This window comes from Pestalotiopsis fici (genome assembly GCF_000516985.1).
Source record: "Pestalotiopsis fici W106-1 unplaced genomic scaffold PFICI_Scf_6, whole genome shotgun sequence".
Classification (NCBI taxonomy): Eukaryota; Fungi; Ascomycota; class Sordariomycetes; order Amphisphaeriales; family Sporocadaceae; genus Pestalotiopsis; species Pestalotiopsis fici.
In genome coordinates, this window is record NW_006917096.1 from 3,084,342 (window position 1) to 3,108,585 (window position 24,244).

At 47.7% G+C, this 24,244-nt stretch overlaps 8 protein-coding genes across 8 annotated transcripts; 2 read left to right on the forward strand and 6 right to left on the reverse strand.

Moving 5' to 3' along the window:
* Positions 1–149: 149 nt before the first annotated feature.
* PFICI_09400 (uncharacterized protein) lies at positions 150–1,359 on the forward strand (the record flags this gene model as incomplete). The annotated part of the gene is made up of 4 exons (XM_007837981.1): positions 150–430; positions 550–619; positions 740–1,193; positions 1,307–1,359. The coding sequence occupies 4 exons, from the start codon at positions 150–152 to the stop codon at positions 1,357–1,359; spliced, it is 858 nt and encodes a 285-aa protein (XP_007836172.1).
* A 1,594-nt stretch (positions 1,360–2,953) lies between these two features.
* PFICI_09401 (uncharacterized protein) lies at positions 2,954–4,037 on the reverse strand (the record flags this gene model as incomplete). Its single annotated transcript, XM_007837982.1, has 3 exons — positions 2,954–3,314; positions 3,401–3,674; positions 3,842–4,037. 3 exons carry the CDS (start codon positions 4,035–4,037, stop codon positions 2,954–2,956), a joined length of 831 nt encoding a protein of 276 aa, XP_007836173.1.
* A 1,168-nt stretch (positions 4,038–5,205) lies between these two features.
* PFICI_09402 (uncharacterized protein) lies at positions 5,206–6,826 on the reverse strand (the record flags this gene model as incomplete). Its single annotated transcript, XM_007837983.1, has 4 exons — positions 5,206–5,262; positions 5,319–6,036; positions 6,108–6,397; positions 6,461–6,826. 4 exons carry the CDS (start codon positions 6,824–6,826, stop codon positions 5,206–5,208), a joined length of 1,431 nt encoding a protein of 476 aa, XP_007836174.1.
* An 894-nt stretch (positions 6,827–7,720) lies between these two features.
* On the reverse strand, positions 7,721–10,878 carry PFICI_09403 (uncharacterized protein; the record flags this gene model as incomplete). Its single annotated transcript, XM_007837984.1, has 5 exons — positions 7,721–9,424; positions 9,483–9,634; positions 9,690–10,092; positions 10,185–10,398; positions 10,454–10,878. 5 exons carry the CDS (start codon positions 10,876–10,878, stop codon positions 7,721–7,723), a joined length of 2,898 nt encoding a protein of 965 aa, XP_007836175.1.
* Positions 10,879–11,823: 945 nt separating this feature from the next.
* Positions 11,824–12,738, reverse strand: PFICI_09404 (uncharacterized protein; the record flags this gene model as incomplete). The annotated part of the gene is made up of 2 exons (XM_007837985.1): positions 11,824–12,070; positions 12,179–12,738. 2 exons carry the CDS (start codon positions 12,736–12,738, stop codon positions 11,824–11,826), a joined length of 807 nt encoding a protein of 268 aa, XP_007836176.1.
* A 1,240-nt stretch (positions 12,739–13,978) lies between these two features.
* Positions 13,979–14,572, forward strand: PFICI_09405 (uncharacterized protein; the record flags this gene model as incomplete). Its single annotated transcript, XM_007837986.1, has 1 exon — positions 13,979–14,572. One exon carries the CDS (start codon positions 13,979–13,981, stop codon positions 14,570–14,572), a length of 594 nt encoding a protein of 197 aa, XP_007836177.1.
* Positions 14,573–16,674: 2,102 nt separating this feature from the next.
* Positions 16,675–17,712, reverse strand: PFICI_09406 (uncharacterized protein; the record flags this gene model as incomplete). The annotated part of the gene is made up of 1 exon (XM_007837987.1): positions 16,675–17,712. One exon carries the CDS (start codon positions 17,710–17,712, stop codon positions 16,675–16,677), a length of 1,038 nt encoding a protein of 345 aa, XP_007836178.1.
* Positions 17,713–20,511: 2,799 nt separating this feature from the next.
* Positions 20,512–22,849, reverse strand: PFICI_09407 (uncharacterized protein; the record flags this gene model as incomplete). The annotated part of the gene is made up of 4 exons (XM_007837988.1): positions 20,512–20,984; positions 21,040–21,901; positions 21,986–22,399; positions 22,514–22,849. The coding sequence occupies 4 exons, from the start codon at positions 22,847–22,849 to the stop codon at positions 20,512–20,514; spliced, it is 2,085 nt and encodes a 694-aa protein (XP_007836179.1).
* Between the last annotated feature and the right edge of the window lie 1,395 nt (positions 22,850–24,244).

Here is a 24,244-nt window from a genome sequence, read left to right on the forward strand (position 1 = left end):
CCCCAGCTTCCAAATCCCGGTCCAAATTTAGTGCCAAAAAAGCTACCCCCGAAAGCTCGACGACATCATCCGATTCGCGACCGATAATTTTTGGGTAAAGTTCTCGCATTTGAACCTCCGCAATTTCCCCTTCCTCTCCAGCAAAAGCCATGAATTCCATGCCACGGATGTTCGCGCGCTCGCTCCAGCAGTCCGTGCCGTCCGGCCGGGCGTGCTCGTCCTGCCTCCGTGCCATGCGCCAGTCCCGGGCGCAGCTGCAGCAGCTCGAGAGCTCGGCATCGCGAAGATACCTATCCAACAGCTCACCCAAGAGGGCCACGCCCCAGCAAACACCTCCGCCACAACCTTCGAGACAACAGCAACAACGAGCTGCGACGCCGGACCTTGACAGGCTGAAGGAGTACTACAGGCATAAGAACCACACGGGACTGTACGTTTGCGAAATCCCCGAACGAAAGAAAGAAATGGGAGCAGAGCAAAGAAGACGAGGAGGATATCTCTTGAGACAAGCGTACATTTGCTGAAATTGCCTTCTTTCTCAACCTGCAGGAACTACATTCTCAGTATCATTCTCGGCACCGTAGCCTTTAGCTATGGCAGTGTGCCCATGTACAAGATGGTATGGATATACTGCCCCGCCACAGCTTACAAGGCCCGTAGGATATGAAGATTATCGTGGCATCGTGAACGGACCTGTCAGCTATGCGACAAGAGTCAATTGACTAATTCGGAGGTGCAGATTTGTCAGACAACTGGCTGGGGTGGACAGCCAGTGCGAGCACCAGGCCACGGGCCGAGCGGCGACTCCATCGACCCGTCGACACGGCTGGTGCCGGTAGAGGACGCAAAGCGCATCCGCGTAACCTTCAACGCCTCCGTGTCCGACATCTTGCCGTGGAAGTTCACGCCGCAGCAGCGCGAGGTGCGGGTGCTTCCCGGCGAGACGGCCCTCGCTTTTTACACGGCCACCAACACGTCAGACAAGGACATTATCGGCGTCGCCACGTATAGCGTCACGCCGGCCCAGACGGCCCCCTATTTCAGCAAGATTCAATGTTTTTGCTTTGAGGAGCAGCGTCTCAATGCCGGCGAGACGGTCGATATGCCCGTCTTCTTCTACCTGGACCCTGATCTGCTCAATGACCTCAACATGAGGGGTGTTGAGACGGTGACTCTCAGTTATACCTTCTTTAGTAAGTTTTTAAAACAACATCCCCTTTCTCGAGTTTGGCTGGAAAGCTAGACATCCCTCTGTGATGATTTGTCCCAGATACGTAGCATACAGTTGGACTGACTTTTTCTGCAGAGGCGAGGTATGATGACAATGGTAACTTCAAAAATATCGCGCCAGCTTCATAGACGTGTACAAAAGTATCATAGAAAAAGGCCAAAAGGCCAGGCTACAGAGTCATGTCTATACGATGAACCCTCCTCGATGCTGGTGCATGCTCAATGAAGCGTACCATGCCAAGCCCAGCTGTACTGTTTAAATCTAGAAAAGAGAAATGTAAAACCAATGTACAAGAGCTTTTCAAGCTACCAAAATCTTGTTTCGATACATGTCTTTGGGTCGGTGATCTTTTCAGTGTGGCTAGTAACATTTCCCAGATACTTTCGAGTCTTTAACGACTACAGCGGCTTCGTTGATTGTTATAAACCGCGACGACTTGCAATCAAATAATCAAAAGCAAAGCTGCAACTTTGGTGATATTTGAGCCTTTAGGGACAAATTATGTTGGGGTAGCAAGACTTTCTTAGTGAGATATCTCGCGTTCATGACCGTAGCCCTTGCGGGAAATTCTCCTGCCTTGTGAAAAGAGAACGTTATAATGTGCTAGACGATTTGGGCTCTTTGCAAGGGAACTAGGTACAAATTTGGGGCTGTGGACAACTCGGTATCAAGATGAAGATGGGGTACTTGAGGACATCATCACGAGTGGTCCTTGTATGTCATCAAGAGCATTGACTGCCGTTTGTGCTGCCCATTCGCCTTGTATCAATTACTTTGAAAAGAAATGAATGAAATTCAATGGTATCAAAGGAGAGAAGAGACGAAAGGACAAAAAAGAAGGAAAGAGAAGGGAGAAAAAAAAACTTCCTCCCACAAAAGGCAGGTCTGACGATTCGAGGATTCGAACATGAGACCCCGGAAAAGTGGTTCAATAATTTTCCATGGCCGCACGCTCAGAGCTGGATTACCAACTCGGCCACCGAGACTCAGTCTTGGGGAGAACCCCCAAGGCAGCTCAGGTTTCCTTGGCAGTCTGGTTATTGACTGGACCACTTGATTGAACTTATTAGGTCTACCTGCCATCCCCATTCATTCATTGTGACCTATTTATTTCTCGTTTGTCTTATTTGTTTGGGATTTCCACTATAGAGGGTCATTCAGTTACGGGCCTACTCATTTATTTTCACTCCATCCAAATTTATTGGTTCTGACCCTGTTTCATTCAATCGCTTGATCTATCTATTTATTGATCACTTAAACATTGGAAGCAGATGAATGCAACCATGCTGCATAGCTCTAGAATCTGTGTTGTCTGTAGTCGAATATGCAGATTTATTATTTTATCCTGTTTCTCGCCAATCCAGAAATCTCAAGTGTATTGGCGGTGGCGGTTTTCTCTTTTTCTTTCCCTTCCTTATTTCTCTTTTTTCTTTCCTGTTTTTTTCTTAAGCTTTTCGTATTGATTGATTTAAACTATCCGTTTCCGAAACGGAAAGATCCTTGAGAAGGTTTTTGATAATTACATAAGACGAGATAATTAACTAAATAAACCAGAAATAACATGGGTGGAAGGTCTTAATACCAGCATTACTATGATTTGACTGCCCTTTTCCATTAATCTATGACCACTACCATAAAACCTTCTACAAACTTATAGTCTGGCTATCACCAAGAACGACGACTCGCAATAATGAATCCTGGTATAAGTGGCCGGCTAGACACTTAAACGGCCGGGATAGTGCGGCCATTCTTCTCCCCTTGTTCGTGGTAATCTCGGACTTCATTTCCGAGGGTAACAGCATCTCCAGAACGGTATTCTTCCCGAGCAGAGAGGGCCAAGAATACGGCATCCGTAATGAGCTGCACGAGAAAAGTGAAACCGACAATGTAGAATGTGATAACACCGTCCCAGGCGAGGGGGCCGTCCATGACCGTGTGTACACCCGTGGCAAAGGCAAAGAGAATGGGCATGATGATGTTGAAGGGAATCAGCCATTTGGGAAACAGGGGCCTCTCACGGGTGTCGAGGATGATGGCATAGACAAAGGCAAAATTCTGGACCATAAACGTTGGCCAAGGCATCCTGCATATTATCACATGATTAGTAAGGTTCAATTCCGGTCATGTGCTGAGGATAATCAGCAACGGAATAGACCTCTGAATACTTACAAAGCCACGATCCAGAAGAACTCATTGAGCATCTGTGTAATCTCTGCCGGTCTGTCAGGTCGGAAAGAGGTGATGCACAAAACAATACCAGGCAACATGAAGGTCCAGACACCTGCCGCCGCCGATGATAGCTGTACTTGATGGATCATGTAAGGGACCTTGGGGATGCGGCGGATTTGGTTGGATATGCACGCCGAAAATGGCAGGTAGAATCCTCCGCATATCATGAGAATAGCTCCGCCAGCACGAATGCGAGTGATGTGATCCTGGTAAACTGAAATCTGTTTAGCATCTCAAACGCATGAACTGGCCTGATTGGATTGCAAATAGTGGTTCATAGTCCTATGAACCAGTATATGGGAAAGGGAACAATAACTATACTCTGTGTACTGGTTAGTAAATAAATCTCAGGACATGTCTCGCGGCTTGGAGCTCACATACAACAAGTTGCTACAGTTTGGGCATCCCAGCTGGGACGTGGAGGAGGAATGAAGTCGGCAACAATGAAAGCCAAGATGAAGAAGACACCGGCTAGTGCACCACAACAGGCAGAGTAGTACTGTATGGCCGTGTAGCTAAGTAGCCACGAGCGTGAGGCGCGCACACATAGGCCATTGAGGTAGCTTTCAACTCCCATTTTTTTCAATTTGGAACCAAACGAAGTAGAAGTTTGGGGGGTATGTAGTAAGATTTAAGTGCAAAGCTGATTGATATGAGCTTCTTGATCATAGAAGGGACGGAGCGAGAGGCAATGGGAAGTATTATGGTTGAAGCAATAAGTATTTATACACCTGTATCCATATCCATCCAGCCAGCCTTTTGCTCAGCATGTGCACGTTTCTACGGTAAATGCTGCACTTCTGGAGCAAGTCATTGCTTACATTACCCACAAGATTGACTAAAACGAGCTATGTAGACATCGCGACACGAGCAAAATCTTGATTTTGGACTAGAAGGAGAATCATACTATGGAACGATATTCTCTGGCGTTTCAACATTGGGTAAATCTGCCTGCCTTTTCGGCGCCGAGATTCCCTTAACGGCTGGACCCTGGATGGGAATACTCCCGGGGCTGGCCGATGTGACTTGGTCCCCACTGCGGTGGGAAAAAGGCCGTATTGAACATCAGCCTTTAGCGAGCCGGAACTACCATATCTCCGCCCGTGCATTACCTATTCTGGATGACGCTACGTATGGGATGGGTATGGTTATGGAGGCTTGGACAAACTCGATATACTCCGGTGTGCCCATGTGCGCAACGTTTCCGAGCACTTGGGATACCACAATGGAAGGCATACATTAATTCAAATGGGGAAAAAGAAAAAAAGAAAAAAGAAAAAAAGAACGAAAGAGAGAAAGAATATATTCTCTCGTCAGCGAAGCATAGGCGGAAAAGCTCAGCTTCAATATTCTACCGTCCCCGTATCCAACTTTGATTATTTTCTCGTCTGGCACGGTGAGTGTTGATCTCGCCCGGAGCTGCCTTCGATCTCCCCACCCCATTGGTGCCAAATAGTGTTTCTGCTTGTAGACCAGGCGTCACTCGAGTCCTCGAATATATATCTCTGCACCAACCTGAGCTAGGTGTGAAGCTCCCACTTTTGCAGATATGGCCTGGTGGTATATTTATGATAGGCATTTCGTATATCACGGTATGTACATCTTTGTTACTCATCTGTGGCTCCTGATCAACGCTTAATGTCCGGTAGAGGTCACTAGATCATGTGAATTGTGAATTTTCTGAACCCATCATTTTGAATTGTACACTAGTAGCTAACATAAATAGGTGGGTCGATTATACCTTCTCAAAATTCAAAGGCATAAGCCACATCTCCAGAGGAAGCGGTTGTGCCAATAGTAAACTGATCAAACTTGTTAGTTCCGGTCAAACAGCAAAGGTGTAGAAACCTCGACCTACTGAATCATTCTCAATGTCACGATTGACGTAGCCGTATATACCCGGTGAAGCGACGGCGCCGTATTTACCGTTCCACGCAAATTCACGAACCGTAACTCGGATCTGGCCCGAGGTGGGATAGCCCATCGCTGCCAAACCCGAAATTTGAATCAGGTAAGGGTTTGTGGTGCCGTGGGAGCCCGTGATGATCTTTGTAGAACCAATTCCGCTGCCTGAGCTAACAGCGTACACATCGAATCCGCCATCAGCGGAGGCAGTTGTGGCCAGGCGATTACCAGTCATATTTGCGTAATATGATAATACGTGCCATGACCCAGCTGGACTATACGCTGTGCCGTCCTTTGCCAGAGTGTTGGCCAGGTAATCCGCGGTGGTCTCTGCGGTACTCTCCCAATTCGCGCGGATAGCATGAAGATTTAGACGCTCAAACCGGGAGATGAACCATGCATCATACGAGGGGCGCTGCTCGCCCGTCGAGCCATATTCGTTGACATATATTGTGCGCGAGGGGAGATCGCGATCATTGAGCATAGTTTGAAATGTTGCGTAATTGACCGCTGGATCAGTATCGTGTGTAAGGTGGTGATAGTTATATGTATCTGGTACAGTTCCATTTGATTGAATGAAATCCAGGAAGCGTACCCACCACACGTCAGATGTTGATGGAGGGCCGGCGTAGCCAGGGCCAACGATACGGGTAGTGGCAGGACATAGGGACCTGTCAGTTTTATAACCATCAACAGTGTCCATTCGACCATAACTTAATGGTATCATGTCTGTGTGACTTACTTGAGTTTAGGGTACGATCGGCCCCAGATATTGAGCCATGTGGCACTGGAACTGAACTGTCCATCTGGTTCATTCCAGACCTCGATATCGAGACCCGACGTCATACCGGCCGCTTTAATGTCGGCGCAGAGAGTGGCTAGGAAGGTATCCCAAGAAGACCAGTCCCCGTCACTGCCTGGGTCCGGGGAGCTGCTGTTTCTCTGGCCCCAGAGGTTGCTAACCATCAAGGTGTAGTTACCACCAAATTTTCTCACAGTGAGATAATTAGAATGGACAGCACGGAAGCGGTTCTATCCATATGTAAAGTCAGTATGGTACCAAAAATCACCCAGGAGTCGAGATAGTCATCATACGTTGTACTCATCCTCTCCAAACTGCCAACCGCGGCTCGGGGAAGGAAGATTGCCTTGACCACCTCGGGCATTTTGGAGCTTGATACCCGAGAAATACTGGTCGGGGATTTGTGTTTGTACGGCAGCAGTGGCAGCAGGTGTTCCGGCAACGTAACTGGAGAAGTCATTTGGGGGAATGCCATTATGAACCCCTGCAGCTAGGAATCGAGCAGTACCGGAAGGCGAGTTAAGGGTAACGGTTGCAGTTCCGGAACGAGTAACGTCATTCTTCTCCAACTTGACATTGGCAGGCGACGCAAGGCCCGAAATCGTGTCGAGGCAAAGGAATAAGACAAGTGTAAATCTCATGCTGAAAATTGACGACATGTTGGAGGGAAGGTTCTTGGATTGATGGAACACAAGGCTAAGGATAGGCCAGATATTGTCTATCTATACTTTACCATTTATACTTTGATTCCCTGAACTTCATCCGTTGATCCCAATATCTCCCGTTACGCAGGCCTGGCAAACAGATACCTGCTGTATCTCGCTTTGCATCTGGTGAATTTTCCGATTCGTGGAGCTCAAATGACATTGCTTAATGGCGGAAGGCACGTACTTACTCCGATCCTCTCGGCATAATTGAGAGTCTACGGAGTAGTGTTTTGTTTCACCGGAGGACTCCACCGGAACACCCTCCGGAACATCACTGGAACACCATCGGAATTTATCCCGGCGTGGTACAACGGAGCATTCATCAGCCGAATTCACACGTAGATGAGACCAATTAATTCCGATACTGTACGACTTCTACGAGGAATCAGCGCGAAATGCCGGCCGGTGTTGCTACGATTGGAGATGAAAATGATTTCTTCGTCTCTTCAAGCACCGGAAGCGAAACAATTATTCCGTGGCAAAATAATATATCCACGTCGGGATATAGTCGAACAGCGGACAATACCCGCGCCTCCATAGTTTGCAGCAATATCTCATACTTTACGGCATTAAATGACGTAAAGTAAAAGTAGCCGTAGTGTACGAGGTCTGGTAAAGCAGTCTCGAGCTGTCTTGTTTAACCTATAACAAGTCATCTTTCAGGTCGAAGTTGAGACTGCCGCAACTATTGTATTGGCGTGTGCACTCCGCTCGTGATTATATTCCAACATGACTTCTCACTCAACTGCTTACTCAAATAAAAAAAACTATGCTTTTCCATCAATCATGACCGCTGGTCTTTTCATAGCTTCTCTTCCCGTCAGGCTCGGAAGAAAGTGAGCCACATCACAAATGAATGAACAAACTTTGAGGCGGACCAATGTAGCTCTCTTTTACTCCGCCCAGGTCGACAACAACCTTTTCCAACAGACAGTTTGGTTCGTTCAAGCGAATCTTGAGTAGGTGGGTACCCGTGATACCAAGGTCCACATTGTGGTGTTTAGTCCATGCGCAGTCCATGACTGTCGAGAGCCAGCCTGGCGGCAGGTCACCAGCAACGACTGGCTCGCGGACTAAACGATGAGTCTCTAGATTGCCATCATCAATTACAACATCGTAAGTCAATGGTCGTTCCGGGTTTGTGTCAAGCGTAAACGTGAAGTACAGAACGATCCTAGAGTCCGGGGCCGATGTAAATGTGTGAAATGGATATGATAGAAAGCCAGTAGGGCCTTTTATATCCTCCTGGAGTCCGACTGCACCATCACCCGTTCTTCCAAGGAAAGGGAGAATCTGGTAGACAGAGAGGTCTGGCTGGACACATTTTGTAGCATGCAGAGACACGTAGCCGTCAGACTCGACAAATCCGGTAAAGCCAGAGGGTATGGTACGATTCACCACCTTGGCATGGACGTAGTCGAAATCGCCCATTGAAGATCGAATCTCAATCAATATCTCCTCTTCAAAGCCGTCGGGTACCTGTGGCCAGTCGATAGAGACTTCAATCCGAGCAGACGGAGAATGAGGCTTCATGATATCAGTCTCTCGGGAAAGACGAACCCAAGGATATGGAACACTGAGCGTCCAAATAAACTCGCGCGTACTGCGAGAGAAAATCTCAAACCACCTCGATTCTGCACCAAATGGTTCTAGAGGTGGTAGAGTGACACTAGGAACAAGGTCCCTTCGTGTGGGATGAGTACGATCGGCCTCCTCGCAAATAAGGCCGGGTCGCGTGCCCGCATGATTCTCGACTGCGATTCCAAGATGCCCCATGATGGGATTTGAATCCTCCCTGGTCTGAACGTACGATACACCCTCAATCATGTTGCGCGACGGTGCATAATCGAGTTCTCTGTACCCCAAATGCGGCTGGCGCATGATATGGTTCCATCTTCCATTGAGCAAGCGATGGTACTCTTGACTGAGATCAGCATCCGCGTTGAACAGGCGTAGGACCTCTTCCGCCCAGTGGTTTGCCTCATTCCTTCTCTGCAAGGCGTAGAGCCTGTTCTTAGCTTGCGCCACTCGGAGAGAAATGAATATAGTAGTGGCCTTGATAGGGTGCAGTACAAGCTCATAAAACGCAGCCTGCATGTCTCTGTCTACTACCACGTAAAGAGCTTCTGCCTTGGATAGAATACCCTTCCACTGCTTTTCAATCACTTCAGCTTCACTGTAGTGTGCCAAGGAGAATGAATCCGGCTCAATATGATCGTGCTTGCGTAGTGCTACCAAGCGATCGTATGTGCAGAGAAGTGAAGAAATATCGTCGGTAATGTTTGGCAGGGACCCGAAGGTGTTGCGAGCAAACAGACCAAAATATTGGTCCAAGTTTGAGTGCGTGTACCTCGTGACGTCCCAAGCATGCATTAGGGCAAAGGTCAAGGGGATCTCCATGGGCTTCAAGTCCCCAACGTTGAAAACCCAGATCTGCCTAGCCCCATTCGTATATGCATGGCTCAATTGCTGTTGAACTTTGGGAACATGATTGCTGTTGAGCCACGTGTATGAACGTGGGTGGCCAACATATTCAAAATGGTAGTAAATCTAGAAATGAATTAATACTTGAATCAGACACCAAGGGTTGTCAGAGACTTTGTCTTACCCCAGATCCACCCGAGCGTTTCAATTCATCACCGTATGGAAGTCTTCGAGCCGTACCATAGTTGTCATCAGAGAACAATAGTGTGATATCTCCAGGAATATCGAGACCAGCGGAGAACTGTTGCTGAACCTCCTTGTAGAGAGCAATCACCTCTATCAAAGCAAGTCAGCATTCCGTGTTCAAAAATAAAGTGGGACGAGCACGAACGGTTGGGACCATCTTCCTTCCCATAGTGATGCTTGAATATCTCCCTCTGGGTCTTCAACACATCAGAAATGACAGCTTGCGGGTTGCTGCCCACAATCTTCCTATCACCTTCACCTCGCATACCTACAGTGATGTAGCTTTCGTAGGGCTTGGCTCTTTCCGCCCCTTCATTGAAGAATTTCGTAATCTTTTCTCTATTTGCAAGCCATGACCAACTACCATCCGCTTGATGGTATGGTTCTGAAAACCATTCGTTGGCTGCCCGCTGCATCGGCTCGTGATGTGAAGTGGATATGACGATACCGTACTTGTCAGCCATTTCTTGGTTCAATGGATCGTCAACGAAGAAGCTTTGGCCCGGGTGAGGAAAGCCAAACCACATAGCTGGCCAAAGAAAATTCGCCTGCAACGGTGGTCAGGGTAGAATATAAACATGCTAAAAAGCCTCGAGCAGTATAAAGAAGGGGAAAAGTCATGACTGTATCTGCCACGTACCTTGAGCCTTAACAAGAGCTCAAAAACGTTCTTATAGAACTCAGTATTGAACTTGTCCCCATAATTTTCGTGAACCCATCCTGACAGTGCAGGAGCCTCGTCATTGATGAATATTCCACGATACTTTACGCTTGGGGGCCCTTGACGGGTTTGGACGTCCCGGGCGAAAATATTGGAATGTTTCTGGGGTGGGACATCGGACCAGAAATACCAACTAGTTTATATCAGAAATGCTTTTACCTTGGATAGATGATGATGAGTAAGCTTACGGAGAAATACCAATTTGGTTTGATATCGTGTAGGTGCCAAAGATTGCTCCCCTCTTGTCACTTCCTGCAATTACCAGAGCAGCATCACAGCCTGGGAACGGATCACGGATCAGCTGTGTCGTAAAGCATTCCCATCCATTAGCTATAGTTGATAGCTCCAACTTTCCCGTCGCACTCAAGCTTTGAAGGGTGATGGACCTTTCGAGGGTGCCAATAATGATTGCTTTACGCGCGCCATGCAGCTCAGCAACATTCGTGACAACCTGGTTAGCCGCATCATCTGTTACCTTGGCAAAGTCCTGCGACAAATGGTGGGCAGCGATATGGACACCATCAAAGTCGCCTTTGTCCACTAGTATCGGAACTTTGAGAAGACTGAACCCTCCCCGGATAGCTTCGAAACTGATAATATCTGTCTCAAGCATTGTGGGCTTGTCGTGTTGTGAATTGTACAAATTAGGCGTGGCCTTCTATGTAGGCAAGTCGGACAGACCTAATATTTGGCCCTAAGCAAGCAAATGTTCCAGCAATAATGTTTGTGATTTCGACCGTCAAGTCCTGAACTGTCTTGATCATCATTTATTTAATGCAATGACATGAGTTGTAGATGTGCGGCGGTGATGAATAGTGAGTGGGGAGTTCAAATGCTACAGCTCCTGCACCCCCACCGGACATGTGCACCCACCGGAGGTGTTCTTTCAACAAGCGACTGGCTCGGGATTATCGCGGGAGAAAGGTGATACTGGATGCCAACAAAAGAGGCAATAAAGCCGTTGACCTTACGTATTCGATGCCCGATTTGGAATGCTATATAGCCAATCATGATATTACGCATACTCTTCTATTGGTTCTTTTTTTTTTTTTTCCAAGTTGGAATAGAGAACAAATGGTGCAGACATACCGATCTGCACTACAGAGAACTAAAAAAGACTCTTTATATGAAACAATCACCAAATCTCACGTGAAATCCTAGTTCAAATAGATTGGCAAGTATTTGCACAATATACAGTCATGCCAATAATCATTCCTAGTAGTTCAGGATGTGTAAATTTACTATATTCCATGAAATCAGTTTCAGTCGAGCTGACATGCGTTTTTGGGTACTTTCATTGACTACATGACGAGACCGGTCCAGAAAAGAAACATATAAATAAAACTAGTCTATTTATTTCACCAGAGCCAAAGTGAATGGGAGAAATACAATCGAGAGAGCGCAACGCAAATATCAGACTTGATCCTATCGATCTGCAAAATGTACTTGCTAAATAGCTATTTAATATACACGAGCAGGTTATCTGCGGTGGGTACTGACTACATCAGTACAACAATTCTGGACTAATATCCATCTAACCCCGTAATCCTTGAACCGGCTATGCCGTTGCATCTTGACAGGCCTCGTCGTTGCAATTGGGATCCTTGTCGTCATCGTCTTCGGGCTCACCGTAGTCGTTATCACAATGCTTTGTCCAGAACGCCTCGGTGGCGTACCAAGCGTAGCTGTCGGCGTTGTACAGAGCCTTGTCCTTGTCGAGTTTTCGTGTGTTGACAGGCCCATAACCGTCTTCCTCGTCAGTGACATCCAGGTCGAGGGGAGGTACGACTAGTTTCTCAAAATGTCTGCATATGTAAAGTTAGAAAAAAAAAGTCTGCAAAGAATTGTTCCAAGATTGGAGCGATGGGAATACTTGCGTGAACTCGTGTAGTAGATTAGCACCCAGCGTGTACATTTTCCAGGTCACTCTGTCGTCGACCCAGTCACAATCAATTTTTTGGACATTGTCGTAGCCCTTGTCGATCCCACCATGGGTGAATGCTAAATCGCATAGGATGAGATGCGGGTTGTCTGTGCTCCAGTCGACCAGAAGCGCCATGGTTCCATCGTCGCAGTTGTAATCACCATTTACGTCCTGATAGTCCTTTACAATTTCGATGTTGCCCAGCATGGAATTGCCGGTGGGGTCTGGGTTTGTAGGATCATCGGGGTCACCCATAATTTTGAGATAGACGTCTCGGACAGTGTCCTTGTCATCCTCGTCGAAATAGTTTTCAATTATTTCGTCACGGTCGTCATCATCCAGGGCAGCGACTGCTTCCACACTTAGACTGATCACATCTTTCAATGCATCCTCGATCTGAGTCTTTTGCTGGGCAGTAAAATCCGAAGCGATGGAAGGGTTGGTCCTCTTGAGAATCGACCGCACAGCTTCTGGTGCGTTCTCGAACGGTACAGCGACAGTAGATGATGCTAATAGAGCAAGAAACGATATGGTCTTGAGAGTAGCCATGGTATAGAATGGTCGTGCGCGTTGGGCGTAGTTACAATGAGGAAAGCTCGATTCAGGTGTTTGCGATGATTTAAGAGGTGACGAGGCTGTTGGGGAAGATGATGAGAAGATTAAGTCTGGCCATGGACATTATTGATGATTTATATATCTATTTCCTTCTTCCTTGACCCACCTACGCCGCCCTGCCATTATCCATGGCTTGTTCTTGGTGAGGATATCTTTGGACATCCGAAGTATACAGTTGTATGTCATCATCGAGTCATGTCAGGGGTACATAATTCTAAGGAACATGGTACCTTCTACTTCTATGCGTATTGAGGGAGGGGGGAAAGACTTTGCCGTCAAAAGTAAAGTACTACAATTCCTTGAAGCACCTTATGGTGAACATTGCTTTTCTTGACTCGGTCGTAGCTGCGTGAACATGTTCTAATCTTGGACAGTTTGTTTACGTAAAGATATTCCCGTTGACCCATGTTGCCAAGAGCTATACAACTTCTAACCCTCTTCAAGATAGCAATAGAAGTGGATGACGAAGGATGGAATGTGGCCCAATGCTCCCCTGAGATTTTTAAGAAATGAACTCATGATTTTGAAAACAAATGTCGATCCCGTTATTGTAGATCGACTCAAGTGGGTTTTCTAGAAAACCTTGTTTCAAGTCCTTCGAAATGTTATTCATTTGATTCCAAGAAGCCATCACTCATAGCATATTTGTTGGTGGGTTCTGATCGGCGGTTGGATTCACAAAGGTGGCTCAAGACGCTCAAGTTATAGCGCAGTTGGCAAGATCTGCAACTTGGCAAGGTGCATAACGCGTTATGCTCCATTGTGCCTGAACGGTCCGTGACGGCAGGGGGGATTCATGCCTGAGTAAGTCGTCCAATCAGGGGATCGCAGCAGTGCCATGGCTCTCTAACCTTATTAGATGGATGTGCACCAAGTGGGTAGAACCAATGTGCATAACTATGTAGAACAAGTGGTTTCTAAAAATGTACGTCGTCGTCTGGCAACAAGCGAAAATGACGTTGTTTGCACACAATTGAGAATGAGCCAGGAGAGCAGCGACTTGAGGCGCCAAACCAGCTTGATAATGAGCGAGTGTATTCCGTAAATGTATCGTTTCTTTTTATGGTGACATAGGTAAGCACTTATTACCCCGCCACATCAGATATATTTCTCTTTTCAACACCCACAACAAACTCTATTCTACTTCAAAGTACGACAGCAGAAGCAGCACCAAATGGCAGACACGGAACCCGCGATACCATCTATTTCAGTCCGCTTGGCCATTACTCCTCCAGAGTACAGCCGACAGACCGGAGATGCAGGATTTCCCACCTTCACCATTGTCGCAACATTAGCGCCGTCTGCGCCGAAACCCATCACCTTGATGACATGGCCCACCGCATTCAACCCGCAATTGGCCTTGAAGCGCCGCGACTTTACTGCTCAGAACATATCACGCGACCCGCCTGAAGATATCAGGCTGGAAATTACAAAGGGTCCTTCGCGGCTACCCTACCAGCCGAGAAGGGGTTCGTCCGACCAAAGGTACTACGTGACGCTGTATCCAGGGCGCGAGCTCACCATTGCCGAACAACCATTCAACCTTGTCAAGCGTGTCGATGGGGAAGGGGTGTGTATCTTCCAGCCGGGAAACACTTATCGTCTTGGCATCTCAGACTCAGGGAGCAAAACGGGACTCTGGTGGTGGGGGACAACAGATGACATTCTATATGAAGCTGGAGGACCGCCATACAGAATCCACCACCTGAAAGGCAAGGGGGATATTTCGCTCATTTCAGAGCCAGTGGACTTTACCATTGTTGAGTAATAGAATAATTTGAAGTGATGGCCCTGTTGATTGTACGTCACCTCGGAATCTAGGTTGCGTGAAGTAGCTAGCCATGATAATGAAGAGTGATGCGACCAGTATCCAAAATACAGAGTCAAATTAATGATAGTCTACAGCTACGAAGTTTATGCGTGAACAAACAGACTTGATAACCCTTCCCGTTGCATCGCCCGAAGGATGCCACACTACTTGGCCACACTGTGACTGGTTTTGGTGCAGGTGTTTGATTTCGACCAATCATATCCATCCGCTGTTTGAAATGTAGAGGTTTCCTATTTATCATCAGCTTCAAGTGTGTACATTCCTCGTACCTTCACTCACTTATCTGGATCTGGATTCGAGGCTGCGCAGTTAACACTTGGCTGGCAGGAGTATCTGCCTGCCTCTATCTCCTCTATTGGCGGGAATTCTTCATTTTCGGTTATCGGGTAACCTTTTGTTGCGACCACGAACTGAATAAACGATACAGTCGGAATCCACGATCTTTTCGTCTAATTTTCTACTCTGGCGAGAAGAGAGCAAGCTTGATCAAACTTGCATGGTCCTTTAGTCAGCATATGGGATAGGAAGACAGGGTTTTTACAATGTGTGTTCATCATACTTTCTTGGGGTCGTATCGGACCGCTGGTTCAGTGAGGGGAGGTGGGTTCCTTTACGGAAGAGTCGAGGTGGTAAGGCCAGAGGCTTGTCGGTAAGTAGGTACCTGGAATTTGCGGAAACAACGGGGAAACAATGGGAAGTAAAGGAGTGTGTTGTTCGAGCTACAAAGCGTAATGATCGCAAATAGTACCCCTCGATCTACGTTTGGCAAAGTGGTAGCTACGAAAAGTGTGATGAAGAGAAGAGGGCGGAAATGTCGTCCAGGCTGTCGGGGGTGTTGGTACTAGTATTTAGTGCAGTGCTTAGCACCTGAGACGAGGCCAACAAGGATAAGGAATATATAGAATGAATGTAGAAAGTAATGTTGAATTGGAAAAGTGAAAACTATCAAGCTGGAACCGGGGGTCGTCGACATATTTATGTACCGAGGGAGGACAGATGTCCTTTCCTACATCTGGTCAGCATAAACAAAACAAACAGAGCGACATATGATGACTGTTTCTGGGAGTAACAGCAATTTAGTGTTCAACAGAGGAAAGCATACCTTCCAATGAGCACCTACTTTGATTATTGCAAAGACTGCGTGTGGCATCAACTAGAGTTACCGAGGGCAGGGTCATTGGACATTGCGACTACACCTTCTGCTCTAAGTCTACATGCCATTTCGTGCTAGATAGACTATGAATCGCCCATGGCGGTTTAGGTAAGGGGAATTTTTAAAGTCGTGGCTAATTGTGATCTGTATTATCCATCTGTTATTGTTTTTGCTACAATCTAGTTCGAACCAACCATTTTTCCAATAGTCAAAACCTGTGTGCATGCACTTGCATCAGATATTGGGGGTCCATCAGGCTGTACACCAGGGCAGTGCTCGCAAGGCTGCATGAGGAATCTGCAGCCGGACTTACCTACTAGATTGGCAGCTCACAGCCTTGCTGATATTGGTCACCGAGGTGAACCTGTGCCCACCCCTTTTCCTCTTTTGTCAATGTTGCAGCATGTCTGCGCCAAGGCTGTCGTCAGATACTGGCTCGGTATGCTTGATGAAGGATGAATCTCAATACTCCAAGACATATTTTTTGCCCATGGAATCAACACTGCTATTATTTTCAGGAGAATGAATAAATATGAATGCTTCTTAACTCATCTAGCCAGCCAGTAGTTCCTTTGCTCCAGTTTGGGGGTATCTTTCTATGAAAAGTGAAATCTAATAATACAGAGGAGAGAAGTATGTAGGTAGAAGAGAAGTTTCCCTTGAATGACCGAATGCATGTGAACACGCCATCTTTGTGTTCAACAACGCCAAACGCCAACCGTGTACTGTGTACCAATACCCTGTTTCTAGGTCTTCTTGTTTGCCAAGCCAGGCTCTCCCTGTATCCCCTAGGAAATAGTCTATTTTGTTTTTTGTTTTTGGTTCCCAAACCGTTTTTTAAGCAATCAGGAGCTCGTAGGCAGCCTGTCAAACGTAGCCCCGCAATTCATGCCCTCTTCTTGTCCCAGTGCTTGTCGACGCCGCCCTGGAGTGCCTTGAGAAGGTGCTCGCCAGTCATCTCGGAACCGCCACTGGTGGTCGTGTCCACCATATCTCGGCATCCCTGAGTCTTGCAAAGCTCGTCGTCTAGCACGCGAAGCGACTCTGTGGCCCGGCGATCATCTCCCACCTGGAAAAACTGGACTCCAATTTGGTAGATGGGGGCGCCGACGCGATCAAGTCTCTGTGCTGCGGGCACGATGTACTCCTTAGGATGATCTTGTGCAACGCCGTCGGTAATGACAATGATGTTGAGTGGCTTGAGACAGGTCTCGTCGTCAGTCTCGCGCACCATCTCCTCGTACTTTCTCAGGTAGCGGCTGAGGATCTTTTCCAGGCGCATACCCGTCAGCGTACCACCAGATGGTTGGACATTGCTGAATATCTCCTCGACCGTCAACTGCTCGCCTGGGCGACTGGTTCCCGTGGCGCGTGTGACATTACGGTAGCCCGAGCCCGCCTTCCAGGGCTCGTCGCTGTTACCCCGGTCTTTGGTCTGGTGGTTGATGAAATAGAAATCAACGCCATCATCGTCGTATCCGAGGACGACGTCCAGCAGCTGACTCAGCGCATCGCGAGTCTCCCTCCAGCGCCGACCCCACATGCTGCCCGAATCGTCAATCAAAAAGACGGTGTCGAATTTGCGCAGAAAGGCGTAAGGGTCATTGTCAGTGTGCAGCTCGCTCCTGCGCTTGATGATGGGATGGGCCTGAAATTTATTCGAGTTTGCTGTCGCAGCTGGGGCAGGAGGGGCTGCTGGTGCTGTGGGCGTGTATGCCGGGGGAGGATCTTGTGCTCTGTCGGCTGCTCCAGTCTGCTGTGTATTGCCCATACTGGTGCTGGGAGGCCTGCCGCTGTTCGTAGAAGACTGGTTCCAAGAGCTCACCGCTCTGCCCGATGATTTCTGAGCAAGTGTGCCATTGGGATTGGCCTTTGCCGGGTCCTTTGAAGCCAAGGATAAAAGCTTTTTGAAGGGATTACTCATTGTTTGCCCGCGGTTTTCGGATTTGTGTAATCGTGTGACCAGAGAGGGTTCCCATAAGGAAAAGGAGGAGGTTGTGTGGTGGAGGGTCATAGTTGCCGCCGACATTTTGTCTGTGTTTGAGCTTGGACTTAGTTGTTGGAGTGGCTAATTGCGTTTATTAGGTGCGTAAATACGTAGTCCTTTGTTCGCTGTTGAGCTAAAACAGAATTTGTGATTTTATTGGACTCCCTGTGGGGTTCTGAATTTCTCATTTCCAACAATAATGCTCTTGTTCCGTGATGCTCTTTGTCTTTATATAACATCTTGTCTGTACTCTAGATGTTTTGTAATTTTGCACTGCTGCGGCGGCAGTGCTCGAGGCATCATTCAAGGCATTTTAATCAAACAGAATGCAAGAATAATCCAACTTGCATCCTCTGGCGAGGCTTTGGATTATTACCAGGCATATCGATCTCTAAGGGGTTCACACCAAATAAAAATGTTTGTTGCATGTGCAATACTTCAGTCTCCGATGAGACACACGGCTTGCATGGGCTGGGCAGTGCTTGTGGATCATAAGGCGGGGGGCAAGAGACTGTAAAATACCTTGTGGTATGCAAACGGCCAATCATTAAGGGAGATTGAGATTGTGGGGGGGCTGAGCATTCCTGGCTGAGCCCCGCCAACCTGCAGGCCCGGCTGCGGCAAGCGGCAAACCACCGTGCCACCCTGGTTGCCTGGACTTTGACTCTGACCTGCACGTGGTTCAATGAAACCTCAAATGCACTATTAACACTCCCAGGTTCCAGCCAGGCCAGGCACATTTCCCATGTTGCTTACTGGTTCCTATCATAAGGCTTGGGGTTCCGAATATTGGGGTCATACATTTCTCGCCCCTGAACAGTATGCAGGCAGATGGCTCAAGCTATCCACATACCTACCCAAGGTACAAGTCAGGTTGAGTATACCACAACAGCTATCGCCTCCACTGTGACTGTGGGGTCAAGGCAGAATCGCCAAACACATGGCTATGAATCAGAGTAACACATTCGGAGAGGCTGAGGGGTCATTATCTGATACCATTATCGATAGAGTAGGTGCCATGTCTCATCGTATCAATATTTGAAGGTTGCAAGCTCATCAATTGGCCGGTGAATATCGTTACTTCTCATAGACATCATGTACGCATCCCTATTCTGCAGATATGCACCTTAGATGGTCAAATACTGCCTCCCAAGGTTGGAAAAATGCAATTGATATCGACAGAGCCATCAAGGTTGACTCCGATTGGTGCCGATTATCCGATCATAATCATGCACTTCTTCTTCCTCTTCTTCTTTTCTTCTTCTTTGTGGCCGGAATCCTCCGTTGATGTCATGAAGATTTGACGAAATTATGGATAGTGCTTACCAGGGCAGACATGCAAGGGGAAAGAAACATTCTACGCCCTTCTGCGCAGTTGCTGACAGGACTCGGAGTTCCTGCAAAGTCGCGGGAATCCCTAAGCCGCAAAGAACCGATTGTTATATGACCCGGCTGACGCCATTTTTTGTGTCCCCCTTGTGAGATTTCGCCGGCCCTTTTTTTCATTTTGCAAGCATCAGCATCCCTGTGCACGAAATTGTAAGCTTGATGGCCCTTCTAATCGGGAGACTTTATAGCACTTTTCCCGATCACGAACTCGACGCCATGTCAGCAGTCTGGCAGATTTTTGCAACGGGTTAAAAGGACAAGGTGGAATTCAAGTCAAAGTCACGTCAGGCAACGACCATGGCCACGAGATCACATCACTTGTCATTGACATCACAATGAACAAAACCACGATTCGTACTAATGGGTGTTGTCTTTCGGTAAACTACCTGACCTTGTTCTAGATCCCATCGCCAAAGAAAGACGTTGCGCGCAAGTCGATTCCATATTATCCTTCCTCTGGCCGATCGATAGGAGACTCGGAAGATTTTCCTCAGACTTGTCTTCTCCCCGTACTTGCCCAACAACCGCAAAAGTATTTGTTTTCCATACTTCTCTGGAACGAGAAACCCCCTTCTTTCACACCCTGAATGGCTATGTGCAAACGAATGCAGCCAAATTCGTCGGCTGAACTTTCCAGAAATGACAGACCTTGGAGCTGCCAACTCGATATGCACCATTTGCTTAGCCAAAGCAGTGGTGGACGAGCTGAGTTAGATCCAAGCGACATAATGCTGGAATGGACAGTTCAGGGATGCCATGTAGAAGGAGCATTCCAGGAAAAGAAAGTAGAATTCCCCAGCCAAATCAGAAAGAAAAGAAAAGTCGCTTTTGTGCTAATATCCGTGTGGCATGTGTAAGATATTTTTGTGACCGCCTTTGTTGCTGTGTGACGGTCAGGGAGAAGGAAGCCGCATCTCCTCTAAAAGCATGAGTGCATCGTTCTTGTGATGCATGAGACCATCGTGTTTGATGGCCAAGAATTCGCCCAGGGCTCCCATCTCAATCTGGGTTGTATGGGAAAGGGCGGATGACTGGAAAAACAAGAAAGAGAGAACCGTTTACCCAACGCCAGGAAGTGAAAAAGAAAAGTAAGAAGACGAGACTGCTTGATGGCAGTTTTCCTCCAAGCCCCCAGTTTTGTACCAAATAATGGTGTCGCATGCTTGAATGACCGCTCACGGCAGTGCCATGCTAGCTTTTCTAGCTGATCACGTGGTGTTGAGCGGAAGGCGAAGAAAGTGAGAGCCCCCGCCGTAGAGTGAAGAAACCCGAGAAACCCGTGGGTACTCTAACATGTGAAGTAACACTGACCATCAAGGTCTTTTGTGATTGGGAAAGTTGAAATGTTTATCGCATCACGAGAACATCCGATTTCAGGAGTTCGTGAGTACGAAGACGATCCATGTCACGATCGTCGCGCAGACTGAGAGTAGGAGTGACGACCAGCATGATGCGGTATTGCTGGTATTGCATTTGGTCGCTCGGTGTATCCGTGTAGTTGATGGAGCGCATGGTGCCGTAGGCAAATTTGCTACCAGTTTCGGGGAAATAGTAGTGGAGGGTCATGCCAGAGGTCCAGACACGAGTGGTGATGGTCCAGGCGGCGTTGATGACAATAGTCAGGGCTCTGCGGGCAGTCTCATCGTCAATGCTGCAGCTCCGCATGGGCTTGAGAATCTCCATGAGCATGCCAACGTGCTTGGCAACTGAGCGGTCCCTGAACTCGTCGGCTTCAGCTCCGGACTCGATAATGAACTGAACAACCTTGGCATGGTCCATGACGATTCGCTGTCTCTCAGCTCCCTGAGGTCGTCCTGCATCTTGATTATTGTGTCAGTAATCACTTTTGGAGAGTGAAGTGAATGGTAAACTTACTGGGACCTCGAGATCTCATGCGGCTTTGCAAAGCGGACAAGTGACTGTCAATGGCATCATTGAAGCCAAAGAAAATCTCGGGGACAATCAGGCGGTTGATGATGTAATCAACAATGATGCGCTTCATAACCCAATGGCGGCACTTGAACTTGGTGAGAAGATCGGCCATGTGAGAGGCACTCTGAGTCGGGTTCTTGAGGCCCATGGACAGAATGTAGTTCCAGGTGGCTGGGTTGGTATGAACCAGCATGCCGTCAGCCTCATTGAAAGGCGGAATAATGTGGTTCTTGGCAATGAGACCCTCAATGAGACCGTAGAGGCGGGCGAAACCGTGAGCGACATCTTCAGCCTCCCAAGCAACTTTGTTCTGCAGCGCGTTGAAGTCGACGGAGCCAAACTCGGTGACAGCTCTGAAGCCAGGCTGGCGAGGCGTATTGGCACGGACAAGGGCGTTGGACTTTGCACCGAATGTGTTTGGCAAACCGAAAGGAGTCGCAGGAGTGCCACTGCGGAAACCCATGCGGGAAGGAGCAGGCTTGGGAGGCTCGATGCTGCTAGGCGTGTAGGATCGAGCCTCTTGCGGCTGAGTGGTCTTTGATGCACCTTCATTGGCATACTTGCGCAGCAGCGGGAGCATCTCCTTGCTGTGGTCGGCTTTGGCACCTGTAGGGCCAAACTCTAATGCATTCGGGTTCAGGAAAGATTCACGTCGCTTTGTTGCGGCACCCTTGTTGTTGTTCGTGGTCTTTTCGATTTCCTCGTTGTCGGAATCGTCATCATCAGCAGCAATATTGGACACCTTGACCAGCTGCATGTGGCTGTCTCTCTCCAGGCGGAGCGACTTGATCTCAGCTTCAAGCTCCTGTGCATCATTTTTGTTAGTTACACGAAGTGAAATTCATTAAAAATAATGAGTGAGAGAAAGAGAGAGGCTATGACAACGTACCTTGACCTGCTTCACGCGCTTCTGCTCAAAACTCTGTGCCAGCTTCTGGAGCCGCTGGATATCCTTCTGCTGACTTTCAATCTGCTTCTCCAGACCAGCAGCCATCTTGGCATGCAAATCCTTGTCCTGTGACAGTTCTCTGTACTTGGTCTGGAGATCTGTGATCTGCTGACGGCGCGACAGAAGCTCATTCTGAGCCTTCTCATACTGCACGCGCAACTCACCAGCCTGGTGCTGGCTCCTGGTGTGCTCTTGAATGATGTTGGTAGCAAAGTGAGTCAGATCTTGACCAACACCCATCAGTAGTGTCTGAATGTTCTGTGCCTGGTCGTTGTTGTATCCAGGAGTGACACGAACATATTGTTGTGCAGTAACGAGTCGAGCTTGAATGTCGCCAAATCCACGATACAATGGCTGAGTAAACGGAGTCAGTGAAGAAGTTCGCGCTGAAGATCAGACTCAAAAATATTGGACTGGGATGACAGGAAACTTTTCAAAGGCGGGAAGAAGAGACAAGAAACCACCTACACTGCTGGCCACGCTGGGTGGAACATGGCTACCAGGAGATCCAAAGGGAGACTGGTCAACGAAAGAGTTCGGAGGACGCACAGTCGAGGGGCGGCGAAGATGATGACCTTGGTGGTACTCATCAGCAGCGACGAGCGGACGGTAGCCCTGAGAATCATTGACCAGCTTGTTGAACTGGTCGCTGGCTTCGACCAAGGCCATCTCGTCGTCCGAAGGGGAGTCACTACGGTTGGTAGTAGAGCCCATGCCGTCGTTGTCCTTGTTGGGCGTGGCTTCGAGAGCTCTGGCGAGGAGAGCACCGCCACTCGAGTCACTCGAGGATCGAATGCCGGGCATTTTGTGCCGCGTGGGTCTGAAGGACAGCTGCGAAAACAAAACTTGGGCTTCTGAGGCTCAGGTCCAGGGACAAACGCCAGACGTGACAAGGCCAGATGGACTTGGGAGTTAAATTTTATTTTGTACTGTTTTTGGGATGGAATGTGTGATTGAAGATGTTGAGTGTCTGTGACTTGAAATATTAGAGAAAATCGGTCAATGATTGAGTAGAAAATTGTGTTTGGTGTGTTGTTGCTGGGTGGGCAATGGAAACGGTGATGGTTACCTAGGGTGTTAAGAACTGAAGACGAGCTCGACCAAAATGCGGTTGGCCACTAAAAGTCTCTTCAAGTTGGAAAAGGGAATGCTATCTGAGATGAAAAGGGGAAAAGAAGGTCGCAACAACCAAGAAAGTCTGGCAATGCTTTAAGTACCTAGTTGTCCGACGAAGCCACACTCGGTGGATGCCTCAGAGATCTGATTGTTTAACGCACCCAATTGACAACAATGGAGGATGGATCTAGTAGGCCTGGATGGTTTCACATTCAAGATTCTCACCAAACAATACTATGTGAGTTGGATAATCAGCCCGTGGATTGTTCTGTCACTGCCTAGTGCTTATTACTTGGAAAACAAAATCGAAACAATCCGGCCGTTTGCAAAGACATGAAGTTTCACAATCTCGCACTTGTAACAGTATTTGCATTCATTTATATATTATTCTGGCTCAGGTGATAATGCTCCAACCATTGTGATTCTGTACCTTTCCCCTGTTCGTTCTGAGAGAACACTTTCCTCCTACCGTTGCTTCTGAATCAATGCGTTTATGGACCTCCCTGTGCCCCAGCTACTAGTTGCAATGGTCATTTTGTCTGAGTAGATGGCAAATGATAATACAGCTACGCTCTATGTTTACAATCTTAGATACCATATCAAAGCCATGGAATTGAGTATGACGGAGAGTTTGCTTATATTTGAATAGCTTTTTTCTTTTTTTGAAAATAGAGAAACTTTCCAAAACAAATTCCGTGATTACCAATTTCGTCGCCCGGGGAAAAAAAATAATGACAATAAGGGCTTCATAATAAAAATTTGAATGGATAGTGGAAAGAAGTGAAGCAGTGAGCTTGGGCCTCGGGCATGTTTCGGCGCAACATTCTTACAAGCTGCCCGGTTACGCACTTGATATTGAGTCGAAAGCAGATGGCTCGAATTATGGCCAGGGCTCTATCACAATTAAAGCCACAGTCTCTATGGCCTTGGCATCTTTTGTATATACTACTATACGATGTGGAGCTTGTTACGAATCTGGGGACGACTAAAATGCTTAGATAGCCGACATATTATATCGACAGCACTAAGAGTGTCACTAATTGAATTATCGTTTATGCAAGGCTGAGCCGAGTTGTTCGGAAA